The sequence below is a fragment of the Corvus cornix genome, chromosome 19 (genome assembly GCF_000738735.6).
Source record: "Corvus cornix cornix isolate S_Up_H32 chromosome 19, ASM73873v5, whole genome shotgun sequence".
Taxonomy (NCBI): domain Eukaryota; kingdom Metazoa; phylum Chordata; class Aves; order Passeriformes; family Corvidae; genus Corvus; species Corvus cornix.
This window is the reverse complement of record NC_046348.1, coordinates 7179810-7194752: the sequence shown is the minus strand read 5'-3', so window position 1 is coordinate 7194752 and position 14943 is coordinate 7179810. Positions and strand designations below refer to the sequence as shown.

The following is a 14943-nucleotide window of genomic DNA, read 5'->3' as shown; positions in this document are numbered from 1 at the left end:
TTATCCCTATGGCTCTGGAGAGGTAAAAGCACTATGCAAAACACAGTGCAGTTCTCCCCTTTCCTGTTTGTGGCCTGGTTTGCTCAGCTTTTTGAAGAACTTTTATGTCAAACTTAAAGGGTTCCTGGTAGCAGCTTCTACTTTAAAATGCGTTTGGTGGCAGATACAAGTATTTCAAAAAGTAGCAGTGAGCTTCCTCTCTAGAGCATGCTAGGTGACTTCATTAATTAGTTTCATAATTTTTATTCATGGTTAAGGTTAACCATCTCTGGAGACCGAGGGACTCTGAAGTGAACTCGTTTTCAGTTCAGCTTTGAGACCTACCCTCTGTTAGTGAGTACTTGCACACTGCTACCACACTAATGGTTTCCAAAATACGCTGAGTAAATTGGTTCACACAAACTGCTGCAGATTTCTGGTTCTCCATTTTGCAGCTGTGGAACTTGCAGACTCTGGATGCCCATTTTTTTGGTGGCCAGATCACCCTTTTTAGTACCAAACCACTGATAGACATGGTCAGACTGGAAGTGGTACCTGTTAACAGTTCTGCATCTCCCCATAACCCCCAGTGAATTTGTGTGTAGTCTTGGGCTTCTTGCAAGAAAAAAGGGAACCTTCTATCAACCTAGGTTTTGGAGTCAGCCCTTGTTTCATTTTCCCAGGCAGTGTTGTTGCTGGCACTTCAGCCATACTGCAGATGCAGCATGTGTGGGCTTTTTGCTCACACAGTTTAAGAGATTGATACAACTCAGACTACTGCAGGAAAGTCCCTCTGCTACAGAAATGTGTAATAGATATTTGGCAGTGCGACTCAAACATTTGTCTTGCTTTGTTCCAGCAGATGATTGGAGATTATTGATAGGACCGGCTCTATGCAGGGTCTGCTGTTGAACAGGAATCTGTCAAATACTTCATCTTGGAAGGCGATGAACTTCAGTTCTGTGTGATGTCCATGCACAGACCCTGATACCTGGAACTTCATAAGCCTCCACTGAGTTGCTTCTTTGGGCATCCAATGCCAGTTCTGTGCAGATGCTGAGTACCACAGGCCATCTCCACTGTCACCACGTGTCTGTGTCAGGAGTTGAGTTGAGCCCTAAGGAATCTCATCATAGAGTGGATGCTCTTATCTCAGTGTGCCTTGTGTTTCATTGGAGGAGAGGCTGTGTGGCTGCAGCAGTGGCAACCTCTGCAAGACTTGACCGGACTGGGTTATCCATGCATTGGGAAATAGTTGTGGGAGGGTGGCTTTTGTACTGACTTGCTTAATACTTGCTGGCACACGAGGAGAGCTCTCGTATGGAGAAGCGTGCAGTGCTCTGTGTGGCTGTAGCCCAAACAAAGGGACACTGGGACACTGGTGGATGCTGTGAAAGGAGCAGGAGCATTTGCATGGTTTAACAACTGGATCAGTGCCTGGATGCACAGCCTCTGATTTGACTGAAGCAGCTGCCTTCTTCCCAGGAAAGGTCATGTTTGGCTCAGAGGCACTTAGTGTGTGTCTGAACAACTGGACGGGATGTAGCCAGGGAAAGAGAGCAGGAAGCAGGGAGACTGCTCATTTAATTAAAGTCCTTTGCTCTGTGGCTCCTCCTTTGAGACTGAGTCCAAAGCTGTCCACATGGCGGATGTTTGACCGTGTTAAGCGAAAAGCCCCTCTGATGGCATGGATACATCTGAATGTTGCTGTGGGTTTGGGGGGATCTATATTAACTAATTTTCTGTGATTACACAATTACAGAAGTGTCCGAAGTGTTCACCTCCCAGCTACAAACAAAATGTTGACTTAGGGGGTGAAAACTCTCTAAATTGTTGGTGCTCTTTTGATATTGCTGGCTGTGACCACTTACTCCTGATAAAAACACTTCCCAGGCATTGTCTACACAGTCAGGTATGTTGGCATAAAATCATACATAGCCAGCAGTTATTAAATGGGAATCCTTTTCAGGTTTGAAAGCTGTATTTTTAGGGTGTAGTCTGTGTGAAATGTTCCTTGGTTAATAGAAATGTAGTGATTATTAGGCGCATGACTTAGGCTAATAATCATATCTTACAGTAAAAGAACTTGCTGTGATGTTCCTGATGTTAAATCCAGGCAGACAGCTCCAGTCCCTGTACGTAAGAGTGGAGATTGAATCTTGTTTATCATTACATCAATCTGCAAAAAAGAGATTCATAAGAGCAGAATTGTTTGCGTGACATGGAGTGACTCCCATTGTATAGAACAGAAGAGCACTCCAAAATTTCTCTCCTTTCCCTTGCCCTTTTGATGACAGATAGTTGGCAGTGGATCAAAGCACAAACAGGATTAATGTTTTGCATATTCTGTTCTACATGGCCTGAAAGGAGCAGAGATGGAATTTTTCATCTTTCACTTTAAACTGCATTTAATATCGTGGCCTAGTTTAGAGCTATGCGACTCATTCCTTCCATTTCCCCTGAGGCCTCTGTTTCTGGTCAAGGAAAGCAGGGCATGACTCCCTCTGGAGCTCATCAGTGCTGCTCAGCTTCCTCCTCCGTGCAGGCTGGTGGAGCGGGCTGGTTTGAGGCTGGAGCAACCCAGCATCGGGAATCTCCCAAGGAGCGTTTGTGGAAGCTGCCATCTCTTGGTTCTGTCGCTGTGGTCACATCACGGGTGCTGCAGGGCACGGGGAACCCGGGGCTGGGGCAGCATCCAAAGTTTTTGCCACCTCCTGTGCAAAGACAGCTGTGAAAGCTGGAGTGGTGTCACAGGTCACACCTCCAAATGGCTGGGTTCACTATCCAAGGATGCTGTCCGAGCACGTTCCTTCTCAAAGATGTCCTCGGAAAGGAATGTTTGATCCGTGTCTTGGCTGGTGAATTGTACTGGCAGCAATACTTCTTCGCCTTTGGAAATACGCTGAAAGTGGCGAGAAAGCGTGAAGAAAGCGCGAAGGCGCTGGTTTTTAGGAGTCGTGTCAATGCCGGAGCCGTATCCCCTTGGAGCCGGTTCCTCCCTGGAGCGGCACCTGAGCGGGCACATCCCTGTCCTGCCCTTCCCTCTAGCGGGAAGAAGCTTTACTGCAGCCGCTTGGGCTCCAGACGGGGATTTGGGGGATGTTTTGGGGCTGCAGGATTTTACAGTGACCACAGCACAGCGGGAATGGCAGCAGGGACTTGGGGTGGGATATGTGAAATAGGGGAGCATTGGCTGTATCATCTTTCTCGCCCTCTGTCCACATTCTCGTGGATGCATTTGTAGAGGGAACAGTGGATGGGGTGAAGATGGTTCAGATACCTGAATCTGACCACTCTGTAAATCCAGGACAAAACACGAAGTCCAGGGAAGGAGTTGGCTGCAGACTGGTCAGAGTTGCTGATGAGAAGAGGAGGAGGCTCCTGAAGGTTAATTTTGTTCCAGGCAGCACCCCAGGTACTGGCAATGGGTCTCTTGCTCAAATCACACTTGTCCACAGTTATTTTTGTAGTCAGTTATATTCTGAGTGAATGTGCTCCTCACACAAACCTGCTACATCTATGTCTGATATCAAAGAGATGTAAGAGCTTCAGCAGAGACAGATGGTGATTAATTGGGCCATGTCTGGCCTCCTCCACACTGAGCTCTTGAGGGTTGAATTTTGAGGGGAGCTAAGATCATGATCTACATATTTCAGGATCTTCTCCTGTCATTTGTGGGACTTTTGGCTACGGCACACCAGGCTTGCCAATTGCTGTGACAAGGATTTTTCTTGGCAGGTAGAAACAGCCATTCATTATAATACTAAAAATGTTTGCATAGCTTGAGTTCCTGAGCAGCACAAACGAGACTTCAAGGGCTCTTTCAGTTGTTTTGCCTAACTGTGGAGTTTGAGGAACTTGTTCTCTAGCTAAATACACACTTTTTATTCAAAAACCCCATCATGTCTTTAGCAATTCTACATGTAATGAAGCTTCTCGCACCCCCCCCCCAAAAAAAAATCAATTTCTTGTAAACCCACAGAGAACTCAGTTGGAGCTTATGTTCTGGCACAATTGCCTGCACTTTTTGGTGCTGGGGTGAGAAATGAAGGTACTCTATCCTGGGAAATGCTGGTAATTAGGATTACAAATCTTCAAGGACTTGGCTCCCTGGTCTTAAAAAGCTGCTTCTGCTGCTGCTGCTGCTCCCGTGGCTGCTCTTCATCTGCACCTTCTGAATGATGCAACAGCTCCTTTGCTGTTGACGGTGGAGTTCATTGGTGTTTTCATCTTGAAGGGGTCAGGAATGCTACCTCCTTACCGAGTTGCTGAGCCAATTCTCAGGTATGATGAGTAGAAGGTATTCCTGCCAGCTCTTGTTTGTTGTAGATGGTCTGCAGGTTTTAGCTTGACTTTGTGGTTGCAGGTGGCTCCATGTGAATGACTTGGTGGTGCAGTGGTGCTCTAGTCCTGTTCTTAGAAATAGAAGACCAGTAGCAAGCAGCATTTTCTAGTTATTCTCATGTATCACAGATTCATATCATTGAAATAAGAGAGAAGGAATATCCAGCAGAAGCATCTGCATTTTACTCTGATTACAAAGTGAACTAAACTGGACCTTTGCATCCAATAAGCACAGAGAGTGTAGTTCAAAAGAGTCCAGAAGACCTGTACAGTCTCCCCAGGGGTTGTTCATGGGAGAACATCACTGGAGCCTGTTCAGAGGAGTCTGGGCCAGGGGCAGTGCTGGGAAGGAGAGCACTGTCACTGTGTCACTGCACATCCAGCGTCACCCTTGTGTGAAACTCTCTCAGTGGCACAGGTCTCTTGCAACTACCTTGCTGGCTGTGGCTTGAAAATTCACCACTCAAAATGAGACCTGCAGGAGGGAAGCTCAGAGCAACCAGGAACAAAATTATCTTTTTCCTTCCTCTGTCTCAACTCTGGTTTTCATGGGATGCCCCTGCCCTGACAAAACCCTCAGTATGTTTTAAAATGCTTTTTCTCTGCAGACCTGCACGAACACAGTAAGTTCTCACTAATAAAACAGATCCTGTACCCCATCTCCAGTGCCTGGCAGGGCGTATGTAAATGTACTGTGAAGCAGAATTAATTGCTGAGATCTCTCTGCTGAGGTATTGCTTTGGGCTGTAGTAGGTAGGCCTAGTAAAATTCCACAGCACATTAGAGATTGTGCATATTAATATCTCATCTAAAGCAGCGTAATATGTCAAATTTCTCCTTTCTGGTCAGATTTGTGCTCACCCAGTCCTATTTGTCAGGTTTATTACATGCTGGTTTTGTGGATTTTTACACTTGATTGCTGACACTGGACTATGAATTAATATGATCTCCATAAAGGTAATAAAAACCCAGAGATTTTTGCCCAGAAGTGAACTATGTTTTTGGCTCTCGGCCTGCTGTGTTTGGCAGGGGTCACTGGAAGTCTGTGCAAAAGCATGCAAAATCCTGCAGGGGCAAAAATTCCTGTAATGCTGAGTTTTTAAAAAGGCTTTTGAGAGAACATGAAGTGACAGCTGAGCAGAAAGTGAGTTCCTCTCTAGTGACAGCTGCATGCAGGAGCAGGGAGAGTTCCCTTGCCTTACACAATCAAACCAGTGAAATGCAAGCCTTTGCTTTCTGCATATATTAAAAGATATTAATGTTTTTCTCCTTTCCTTATGTATGCAGGAGGCAGACAGTGGGGAAGAGGAATGCCGGTCCCAGCCCAGAAGGTAAGATTGTCACTCAAAGCTCACAAGAGTCCTCGAGGATGCCTTGCTGTGTGGAATGTTCCACGGGGCTTTAGTTGTTCCTCTGGCATGTACTGCAAACATGCATCACTTTCTGCCTGTTGTTGATGTTGCACAACTGTCTCATGCAGCCTTACTGAAAAATGGATTTAACGGTGGCCTCAGTGATGCTCCCAATAACAGGGTTGCTGCAGCAGGAAATGGGAAAAGTCGGATTGCACATTAAAAAATATATATGGGGAACAGCTGGCAAAGATGTCAGTGAATATATTCTCCAAACTGCTGTTTCTGTAGCTCCCTCCAGTGTCTTATGTTGCTTCTCAGGATTTAGTCCACCATCAGAGTATTCAGAGTATTCTAACCAGACTAATAAACTCCTGTTCTCTGGTTAAATAGTCCCTGTTGCCATCAAGGGTGATCTGATCCATACAGGCACCTGCTGATTAAATAGCACATTCAGTGGATGTGTGGGTATTTGCTGCTGATGCAAGTAGTCAAACTTACACTCCAGAGTTAGGAGACACTGAGAATTTGCAGGGATTTTTTTGTTTAACTGGGATTGTTTTGCAGGGAGGTGTTCACCTCTTGTAAATGCTGATTTCAGTTGCTCCAGGAAGACCTGATTTTTTGGTAAATGTTATTTGCTAAAAAATAAACATTGAAACAGTTGATTGAACACTGACAAGAATAAATGGTGATTTTTATAATGTAGGTATAGTCTGAAGGGTAAGACTTTTGGGGGTCTTGTAAGCTTTGTCCCCTTTCCTCTAAGCCATCAAAAGAACTATTTCAGCTGAATTTAATAAAAGCAGAAATTGTATATATCAGGTGACTTCTCCAATGGCAGGAGCACTTTCTTGGCTTAAAATGTTGCAGTCAGATTTTGTGAAAGGCTTAAGATTCCCTCCAGAGGGAGTAAAGGGGAAGTGAAGGTGAATTGGTTCTCCCTTTATGAGCTCTCTGACTGTTACAGTTCTTTGCTTAATGTTGTTTGTGTGAGTAGGTAGCAACAGAAGCCATAATATGTAGTATTTAAAATGCTTGAATGAGATCAGGACTTTGTGTTTTGGGGCCAACTTGGATGAATCTGCAAAAGAAAAAGTTGTCCTGGTTGCACATTCCCATGATTTCCCTGTAGTTCTGTGATTCTATGGCTCAGGGAAGGTGACTGCCCTGTTTACTTCAGTCTTCTAGCCCTAAATGATGATTTAAGAATTGCTGTTTCTTCATTTTACAGCTTTCATGAGTGAGAGGAAAGCTGGAAAGCACAATTCCCGAAGGCTCAGATTGAACTCGGCTAAACTCCGATTTTTCATTTCACTCTTGGCCTTCCAGCAGTCACAAGATCAACTCATGACTTGATCTCAGTATACATAATGTATTGGAAGGGATGGGAGGTATTTAATTGTTGTGGGCACTTAGCAACCATTGTAGGTTAGGTCTGAAACGAGCATTTTTTTAATATATTTGAAATAACTTCCGGGGGTAGGAAGTGACAACCTGCCGCTGATGTGGTGATCCAAGCTCTGTGACTCCTGTTACTGGGGTCACAAAGCTAACTAAAACCAAGCTCCTTCTGGGGGAAAACAGGGGGATGGGTGTTAAATGTGTTTGATTACAGCAGGATAAAAATAATAGAGTCAAATGGAGTAAGTAGTGAACCTGGAGTCTGCTGCAGAGGAGCAGCAGATGTCCATAAACAGCTCCTGAGTATATCTAATCCCCAGTTTTCACAAGAACATAGCAAGTAGCAGCTATTAAAAATCCAGACAGTAAAAAGGCTACAGATTGAATTTGGCGTAAAAGGAAAGGTGTGTTTCCAGCTACAGTGTCACTCAGGTAGTGCTCTGCAGCAGCCTGACATTCCTCACTGCCTGCCTGGGCAGGGCCCAGTTCTCCTGAGGCTTCACTCAGGTGACCTGGCTGCAGCTACAGTCAATGGCCAGTGTTTGGGGTGGGATTTTTTTTTTTGCTGTTTGTAAAATTCTTCTGGCAAGGAGACCTTTTGTCTCCTGCAGTCATGGAAAATGTGTTCACATTCTACCTCAGCGTGTCAGGCATCAGGCATGTCCAAACTCATCCTGTTAACTGGACACTGAAGCCAGGAGTACTGCTGTGGTAGGACTAAAAGTGTGTTTACATTAATAAAATAACTTTTCAAATGTTATTAAATAGGATCTTAGTGCACAAAGGTGTTAATGCTTGCAGGGGAATTAGTGAAGACCTAAGCATAAGCACATGGACTTGTTTGGTGTCAGAAGATTTTTGCAGTGGTCACTCTTGACAATCATTGGTAGAACCTTCATTTCCATTCCTGTGTCCCCATGTCTCTGCACAGCCTGTGATTGCCTGGACTGGGTCTCACAGACAGGGGAGAACTGTGTGAAAACGTATAAACTTAAACCTGCTCTACAGAGCATTCAGATGACCTGACAAGTCTGCACTTGCCAGCACCATCTTGGAGCGAGGAGCTTTCTGCTTTGGGAATTAATGGATGGAAATTAATTAGATGGAAAGAGCTATCAGAGTGCAGAAAGAGTTCCTGTGTGCTCTGCAACCATCCTTAGAAGGTGCTTGCAATGGCATTTCCTGTCGAACTCTTTTGTGTTGATGCAAAGAGGAATGGTTTGTTTTCCTGTTGAGGAAAGTACTTGGGTATAGTGAACACAGACCTGATTTCTATAAATATTTCTATCCATTATTGAAAACCCCAGCAAGTTAATGCTATGAATAAGCTGAACAAACAGGTGAAACCAGCTTGGCTTCTGGAATATTTTTTCTCATATCCAGGCCCTGCTCTGGGGGAAGCCCAGGGGATGTCTCTGTGTCCAGCTGTAGCTGTGACCATTCGTGCAGTTTACAGGTGAGATCCCCAAAGCCCTGACACAGGTTCTTGCTCTGGAGCCCCTGATCAAGCCAGTCCTTGTCACTCTTGGCTAATGGAACCAAGACAGTGCTGCATAAGCAGATGTCCTGAACAATCTATTTATTACATTTATTACCTTCATAGCTATGTTCTGACATTTTTATTAGGCTGTCTGGAGGCTGTGGAGCTAAACTGGCCTGCACATCTCTCCTGTCCCCAGACATGCTGCTGCCACACTGAATACACTCTTAATGGAGCATCTGTGTTAACGAGCTCTTTGCAGCATCCCGAGGTTGTTAAAATTTACCTAAAACTCACGTGTATTGAGCTGTGAGTTGTGTTTACACCCGCTGAGGTATTGACATTCAGGTTTTGTGTGCTCTGTGCCAAGGTTGCAAGGATTCAGCATCTTTGTTTTGCTGACCAACAACATCTCCGGGGCCAGCGAAGCAGCAGTGCTGCAGCTGCATTGGATTTGCTGTCAGGATCTGCTGCTTGCTTTTTGGGTTTTATGTTTTAAATGGTGCCTCTATTTCCACACTATCATGATTTTACCACTTCTGTGTGCCTTGAAACCACTCTGGTTGCTGAAATGCAGCATTTGAGGCTGCTCAGTAACTCTTGCATATAAAACTGGGTGAACTGTATTGCCTAGTGAGGCTGCCAGGGACTTCAGAGGGATTCTTTGAACTTTTATGGTCTGGCAGTGGGTCAGACTAAAGTCAGTTTGCTCAGGTAAAGCTGAGGAGCCTGTCGTTCCCTTCAGGTGCCACAGAAGGTGATTACATCCTCCTTGAAATCTGGGGCTTGTTACCTGAAAATGTTCTCAGAAAGTGCTTGTCCTTCCCTCTTCAAGTGGAGGCAAGAGTGTGGTGTTAAATTATAATTTAAAAAGAAAAAAAACCCACACCTTTTGCAGCACAAGTATGGTTACCTTTTGGTTTGTTTTTTTTTTAAGTCAAAATAGTTCCTTCCAGGAGTGAACTGGGAAGGAAAGCAAATCAGATTATTGCCATGATAACAGTTGGATGTGCCAAGATGCCTCAAGGTCTCAAGCTGTGAGTAAATACTTTTGTTTTAGGAGCGGAAGACCACAGTCTGATGCAGGAGCTGATGGTTTATAGAAGTATAGACGTTGTTTTTCAAATAGTAAGTGAAATAGGTGCATGTGCTTCCTTCTACAGGACAGCAGCTCAAGAAACTGTAAGCCAACCTGTTTGATTTTTAAACTGAAACCCATTGTAAAATGTGTGTTAGTCCCTGTGAGAAGTGGGGGGGTGATCGTGTGATACTGAGTTGACTGCACTTCCGAAGGCTCATTCACACTCCACACTGAGATGTGTGGATCTGCAGCATCCTGTGACAGCTGTGACTTTTGGAGATGTGTATCATCAGCATTTGGTGCTCCTGTGGCAGGCTCCTGGCACTCCTGGTTAACCTTAAAACCTATCTGGTGTTACAAGAGACACTTCCAAAAGCCGTGCGTTGGGAGTTCTGGCAACTAAACCTTCCTTGTGCTGCCTTTGCTTGCTGCTGCAGCTGCCAAACATTTACTCTGTTGGTACTTGAACCAACCAGCTGGGTCTTTTATGGGTGTGCAAGACAGTTTGTTAACTCCAGATCTTGAGTAAGAAGGGACTGTGTGTGGTGTACAGGAAAACGTGTGTTTATCCGTGCTGGAGATTACTAAGCTCTTGTAGTATGAACCTTATCTTTAGAATGTGTTTCCTGAATTCATCTTTCTGTCTTTCCTTTCAGTGACAGCTCAGCCTCTCTCTGGCATTTACTACAGCTGCTTGGGGAAGAGTGTAATACCGAGATAAAGAACAGTTCTGGTCATCTGCTAGCTCTGCTGACCACCAGAAAAAGTTCTGTGGGCCACGATTCATTACAGTGGCCTTTATTTTTGAATACCAGCTCTTCTATCACTAAACTGTGAGCAAAGGTATTGAACTGGCAGTAAAATTTGGGTTTATTAGATTAGTAACAGGTATCTTCAGGGCTAGTTCACTGCAAGGTCTGTGTTTGTGGTTGCAACATGTCCAGTCCGATGACATACTTGTGGACCACAATAATGTGTGAGATGATTTCAGGTGTGATCTTCAGGCTGAAGTATCAAGCAGAGTAATATCATTGCATTGCCAAATTACCGGGTAAACACAGGGAGCTCGCTCAAAATCTGAATGCTTATGAAAAGTGGTTTTGCATTTGTCATTCTAAGCGTGTGAACAGAGGAGAATGAGGAACAGGGCAAGGACAAACGGGGAAGTAAAAGGAATGAAGGTGGGTCAGATCCTTCAGCTACCAAAAGGGTCTAGAGTCCAGAACAGCTGCTCCCATGCACTTGTGCTCCTTCAGAGGTTCACAGAGGAGGGGCTGACCAGGAGGTGCCTTAAGGATTCCATACGTGCTTCTGTCTCCTGCTGAGCATGAACCAGGTGCTCTAAGCTAGAGGAATAGAAAGGGAAACTCTGAAATTCCCTTTCCTGGTGGGACACCTTCACAAGACTTCAAAGTTAAACATGAATCCTCAAGAGTTTTCAGCACTTCATGGATTTCAGACACTTAAATGTATTTTGATAATCTGAGCCAGGGTTTCTGGACTCATTGCCATTCAGCTCTTTGGTGTCTTTGCATCAAAATCATTCCTTTATAAAACTGGGGGAGTGGATGGTTTGACAGTTGGGAGGATTTAGATCTTTCTTTCCCACAGGTCACTGAAATAATATGTTACCTCCACTGGTGTTGCTTGTTGAGAGCAGACATTGCTGCTTGTATCCCTTTTCCTGCTCGGGTCCCTTCAGTCATCTTTGCTTCAGCTCTGTAAAAAAGGTGTAATTGAGCATTGACTTCTCTGTGTCAGACTCTCGAAGATTTAATGATAAGTAAACTATACAGTGATTGGATGTGGGGCTGGTGAGGGAAGGTTTTAATGAACTGATAATATTGCAAAATAGGTGTTGAATTCTCAACTAGGCAGCCTAATCATCGATCATGATGGGCAGCTGACCAAAGGGCTTTAAAAGCAGGGGTTTGTTCTTTCAGTGATGCTTATCTCCCTACTCCTGTACTCGTCTGATTTCTTTGCTCAAGAACTGGAAACAGAAATACTCTTTGACAGCTTAAATAACCAAATTTAGAATGTGGCTTCCTGTTCTGACTGGTTCTTCAGGATTAAAGTACAGTTTTGCGTGCTTTCCCTGTTCCTGTCTCCTCCTGCCTTTTTTTGGTTTTTTTTTGTTTTGTTTTGTTTTGTTTTGTTTTAACTAGATACGGGCTCCTTTATAATTACTTGGTTAAGTTTCCCTGGCCGTGTGTAATACAGCTGGTGTGTGTAAGCTGTGCCTTGGTGGGTGGTATGTCTGTTAATCACTGGGAAAGCTTTGTGTCTGTGCTGTACTCTATCTCGTTCTGCCCTGCGTGCATTGGCTTGTTTATGATCGCTGCTACTGAAATTGCTTCGTGTTTTCCTGATAAATTGGGCTGCAGAATGCAGAAGGCTTCGTCTCCCATGCTAAAAACATCCAGAAGGCTTCTGACAGATCAACTTCTCCTCTGAGGTGCGGAGGTAGCAGCAGGAGATGACTGCAGGAGGTGCTGCTTTCAGCCACTCAGTCTCTACCTGTTTACAGGTTTGCTGCACTAATTTAAGGCTCTTCCCAAATAAATCATCTATTTGGACCCTTAATCCGCTCAGACTCATCTGTCAACTCTGTTCAGTGCTTAAAGCCACATGTCCTCACAGCAAAAGGATTACTTAAGTGACTTCCCACCAAAAAAGCAGGGTCATCAGGTCCTTTGACCCTCAAAGAGCTCACTGTGGCACCAAAGTTTTCAAGGCTACCCCTTAGGACCCTTTTCCCATCAGAGCTGATGTGGCGACAGCTGCTTTTGTGGGCAAAGATTGAGTGTAGCTGCCGGTGAGAAAAACAAAGGACTTGGCCCCACCTCTGCACACGGAAATGAACTTGCTACCTCTGCTCCCCGGCGGTGCCTGTGCAAGACTCCCATGCTCGGCTGTGGGCAGGGACGTGTTGTTTTCAAAATTCTGTGACTTTTCATAAATATCACCGGAAACAGCTGTTGAACAGTAAAGAACAAACTTTCCACATGTGCAGTAGAGGTGGCTGAGCAGGCACGGCTGTGGCACATCGCTCAGCAGGGAGAGGATGTGCTTGGGGGTGAGGGGGAGGTTTGTTTGTCTAACACAGCAGCTTAACGAGTTTTTTTCATAATCCCCTGAAAACATGGGTCGGGGTTCTGCATTGCCTTATCTGTGATGCTGATAATAATGATTGAGGGCAGAATTCCTATGTGTGACAGCCTCCCACTGTCCCCTTTACCTTGAACATGACTGATGTTACAGCTATAGTACTTTCTATATTTGTAGGAAGAGAACATTACTTGCTTTTGTAGAGAGTTCCTGGACTTCAGTCCAAACAGACTTAATACCCAACCCTTCACACCCACCGGAGTTAGAGACTATGACAGTATATTGTGTTCATTAGGGCTCTCAAAAAGAGAGAACTGAGGGGACCAGAGGAAATCTTGCTTGTAGGTGTACTCTAAAATGAAAAGAGGTCATCATGTCCCCCTTAGTGTAGACTAAAAATTGAAGATGCCTAATAAGACAATCATGCTCCAGATTTAATCATCTTAACATGTGAGCAGACACTCAGCAAGCCCCTGTGGGATAGGAGTGGGTGGAACATGATGACACCCACACCTTTTGTGGTCTGACAAGAAGCAGCAGTTCAGCCTGAAGCTGTTGATCTTGGATGGAAACAGAAGCTTGATGAATGCCCTGTTTGCATGTGGACTATGTGCACTGACAGGACTGGGTGTCCAGCTCTGAGCATGCCTCCTGAAAGTGTCAAATGTGGGCATGCCAGTGCCAAGCCTGACTGGAGCACTTTGTGTTGACCTGTGCACCGAGGCCTGGGCTGGCCAAGGAAAAGCCCATTAGCAAGTGCAGGACACAGAATTACATCACTGCAAGATCAGAAACTGCTAAAATGCAGCAGGAAAGCGAGACAGCTGAAGGTACTGGTGCGAGCTGCTGTGATGGTGTAGTTTTGCAATGCAGACACCGGTGAAAATGATGACTGTATGAATAAACAATACGTTGTCAGCCTTGTCTCCCAGACCGAACACTACAAGTCAATATGAGAGATTCGTGCATGCACGTTCCCCTTCCACCCCTCAAACTTCTCTTCAGAGGCAGCTCTGGTGGCATTGCCTCTGCTCCGCCCTCCTGAATTGCCTGCTCAGACATCTCTCACGTTCTTTATCTTAGTTTTTTTTTCCATTGTGCTTCCATAACTGGTTCTAGCTGCTGCCTTAGTGTAGCAAAGGTTTTGGGATGGGTGTTTTTACAGTGTATCTCACGTGCTGTATATAACTCCACTTTATTAGTTTGTGTGGTGTTCAAAGGTTAAATGGATCCTGCTGTCCCATAGGCTCGTGGTGTTGCAGTCCCGTGCAGGGTTTGCTGCCTGCTCCGCTCGACCCCGCTGATCCCATGGCCTCCTGGGGACTGCGAAATGCCGAGGAGAACTCGGACAAGCAGTGCCCTTTTCCCTGCAGCAAAGTGTCATTTGGTGCACTGGGCTGGGCAGCACTGGAGACCCCAGACGGGCGTATTTACATCTTGTCATGCAGTGATTAATGGCTCTGCTCACATGCTCTGTTGCGGCACGGTGGTGATTTAGGCTGCTACCTGTCATCACTGCAATCTCGTGCACTTTAAATTCTTTGTGAATTTGTCCCAGCAGAGTGCACCTGCTTCCAGCCAGGAGCAGTTTCTTGGCTGTCTTGTGACCTGCTGCCTAAACTCCCATCTCGTGCATCCCCTTCTTTCTGCGTGCTCCTTGCTCTTGCACGCTGAGAGATCGAGTTACTGGGTCTAAACTTTTACTTATGTCTAAACATAGGAGCAACTTTAATAAAGACATTTGAGTTGTTCCTTAAGTCTGATTTTAAAAAGCAAAATATGAAAATAACACAGCACTTAGTGCTGTTGTCTAGTTGACAAGGTGGTGATGGGTCAAAGATTTGACTTGATCTTGGAGGTCTTTTCCAGCCTGAATGATTCTCTGAGTCTACACAAATGGACAGTGGGAACAGAAATGCTAATCTCACTAATGTGTACCTGGAGGCAATGCCAGTCTCAGGCTGGGGTTTCAATCTTTTTGCCAACAAACCCAGGTTCAAATAGCTTTTATTAGTGCAGATTACAAGATATGAACTTATTTGAGGATTTCCTATTTCTGTTCTCTAAAGGTTCAAAAAGAAAACAAATGGGATATTTCTGTCATCACTTGGTTCCCTGGCATATGGAGATGCAGAGCATGATTGTATTAATCCAGGACTAATTCATTTACAAATCTATTATCCATATGTTAC

The 14943-nt window shown here is 44.9% G+C and overlaps 1 protein-coding gene across 1 annotated transcript in view; it reads left to right on the top strand.

The window, feature by feature from the left end:
- The window catches only part of SSH2 (slingshot protein phosphatase 2), an 88184-nt gene that overhangs the window by 23113 nt on the left and 50128 nt on the right, over positions 1-14943 (top strand). The window contains 1 exon segment of the mRNA XM_039562907.1: positions 5611-5654. Coding sequence (XP_039418841.1) covers positions 5611-5654 — 44 coding nt within the window.